At 35.5% G+C, this 2,500-nt stretch overlaps 1 protein-coding gene across 1 annotated transcript in view; it reads left to right on the plus strand.

Moving 5' to 3' along the window:
* The window catches only part of LOC125600259 (protein Ycf2-like), a gene marked incomplete at its 3' end in the record, with an annotated part of 7,638 nt that extends 6,929 nt beyond the window's left edge, over window positions 1-709 (plus strand). The window contains 1 exon segment of the mRNA XM_048773088.1: window positions 1-709. This exon segment is cut by the window's left edge and continues 6,929 nt beyond it. Coding sequence (XP_048629045.1) covers window positions 1-709 — 709 coding nt within the window.
* Window positions 710-2,500: the final 1,791 nt, after the last annotated feature.

A 2,500-nucleotide genomic window follows, 5' to 3' on the forward strand; every position in this document is an offset into this window, starting at 1 on the left:
ATCAGAAAAAATTGGGTCCGGATCTCCTGCGGGAATTTTTTTGAAGATCCAAAACCAAAAAGAGTGGTATTTGCTAGCAACAACATAATGGAGGCAGTCAATCAATATAGATTGATCCGAAATCTGATTCAAATCCAATTCCAATATAGTCCCTATGGGTACATAAGAAATGTATTGAATCGATTCTTTTTAATGAAGAGACCTGATCGCAACTTCGAATATGGAATTCAAAGGGATCTAATAGGAAATGATACTCTGAATCATAGAACTATAATGAAAGATACGATCAACCAACATTTATCGAATTTGAAAAAGAGTCAGAAGAAATGGTTCGATCCTCTTATTTTTCTTTCTCGAACCGAGAGATCCATAAATCGGGATCCTAATGCATATAGATACAAATGGTCCAATGGGAGCAAGAATTTCCAGGAGCATTTGAAACATTTCGTTTCTGAGCGGAAGAGCCGTTTTCAAGTAGTGTTCGATCGATTATGTATTAATCAATATTCGATTGATTGGTCTGAGGTTATTGATAAAAAAGATTTGTCTAAGTCACTTCGTTTCTTTTTGTCCAAGTTACTTCGTTTTTTGTCCAAGTTACTTCTCTTTTTGTCTAACTCACTTCCTTTTTTCTTTGTGAGTTTCGAGAATATCCCCATTCATAGGTCTGAGATCCACATCTATGAATTGAAAGGTCCGAACGATCAACCCTGCAATCAGTTGTTAGAATCAATAGGTCTTCAAATCGTTCATTTTAAAAAATTGAAACCCTTTTTATTGGATGATCATAATACTTCTCAAAAATCGAAATTCTTGATCAATGGAGGAACAATATCACCATTTTTGTTCAATAAGATACCAAAGTGGATGATTGACTCATTCCATACTAGAAAGAATCGCAGGAAATCTTTTGATAACACGGATTCCTATTTCTCAATCGTATCCCACGATCAAGACAATTGGCTGAATCCCGTGAAACCATTTCAGAGAAGTTCATTGATATCTTCTTTTTCTAAAGCAAATCGACTTCGATTCTTGAATAATCCACATCACTTCTGCTTCTATTGTAACAAAAGATTCCCTTTTTATGTGGAAAAGGCCCGTCTCAATAATTCTGATTTTACGTATGGACAATTCCTCACTATCTTGTTCATTCACAACAAAATATTTTCTTCGTGTGGTGGTAAAAAAAAACATGCTTTTTTGGAGAGAGATACTATTTCACCTTCGTCAATCGAGTCACAGGTATCTAACATATTCATATCTAACGATTTTCCACAAAGTGGTGACGAAAGGTATAACTTGTACAAATCTTTCCATTTTCCAATTCGATCCGATCCATTAGTTCGTAGAGCTATTTACTCGATTGCAGACATTTCTGGAACACCTCTAATAGAGGGACAAAGAGTAAATTTGGAAAGAACGTATTGTCAAACTCTTTCAGATATGAATCTATCCGATTCAGAAGAGAAGAGCTTGCATCAGTATCTCAATTTCAATTCAAACGTGGGTTTGATTCACACTCCATGTTCTGAGAAATATTTACAGAGGAAAAAACGGAGTCTTTGCCTAAAAAAATGCGTTGACAAAGGGCAGATGGATAGAACCTTTCAACGAGATAGTGCTTTTTCAACTCTCTCAAAATGGAATCTATTCCAAACATATATGCCATGGTTCTTTACTTCGACAGGGTACAAATATCTAAATTTGATATTTTTAGATATTTTTTCAGACCTATTGCGGATACTAAGTAGCAGTCAAAAATTTGTATCCATTTTTCATGATATTATGTATGGATTAGATATATCATGGCGAATTCTTCAGAAAAAATTGTGTCTTCCACAAAGGAATCTGATAAGTGAGATTTCGAGTAAGTCTTTACATAATCTTCTTCTGTCCGAAGAAATGATTCATCGAAATAATGAGTCATCGTTGATATCGACACATCTGAGATCGCCAAATGTTCGTGAGGTCCTCTATTCAATCCTTTTCCTTCTTCTTGTTGCTGGATATATCGTTCGTACACATCTTCTCTTTGTTTCCCGAGCCTATAGTGAGTTACAGACAGAGTTCGAAAAGATCAAATCTTTGATGATTCCATCATACATGATTGAGTTGCGAAAACTTCTGGATAGGTATCCTACATCTGAACAGAATTCTTTCTGGTTAAAGAATCTTTTTCTAGTTGCTCTGGAACAATTAGGAGATTGTCTAGAAGAAATACGGGGTTCTGGCGGCAACATGCTATGGGGTGGTGATCCCGCTTATGGGGTCAAATCAATACGTTCTAAGAAGACAGATTTGAAAATAAACTTCATCGATATCATCGATCTCATAAGTATCATACCAAATCCCATCAATCGAATCACTTTTTCGAGAAATACGAGACATCTAAGTCATACAAGTAAAGACATCTATTCATTGATAAGAAAAAGAAAAAACGTGAGCGGTGATTGGATTGATGATAAAATAGAATCCTGGGTCGCGAACAGTGATTCGA

The sequence above is a fragment of the Brassica napus genome, unplaced genomic scaffold, assembly GCF_020379485.1.
Source record: "Brassica napus cultivar Da-Ae unplaced genomic scaffold, Da-Ae ScsIHWf_2165;HRSCAF=2818, whole genome shotgun sequence".
In the NCBI taxonomy this organism is placed as follows: Eukaryota; Viridiplantae; Streptophyta; class Magnoliopsida; order Brassicales; family Brassicaceae; genus Brassica; species Brassica napus.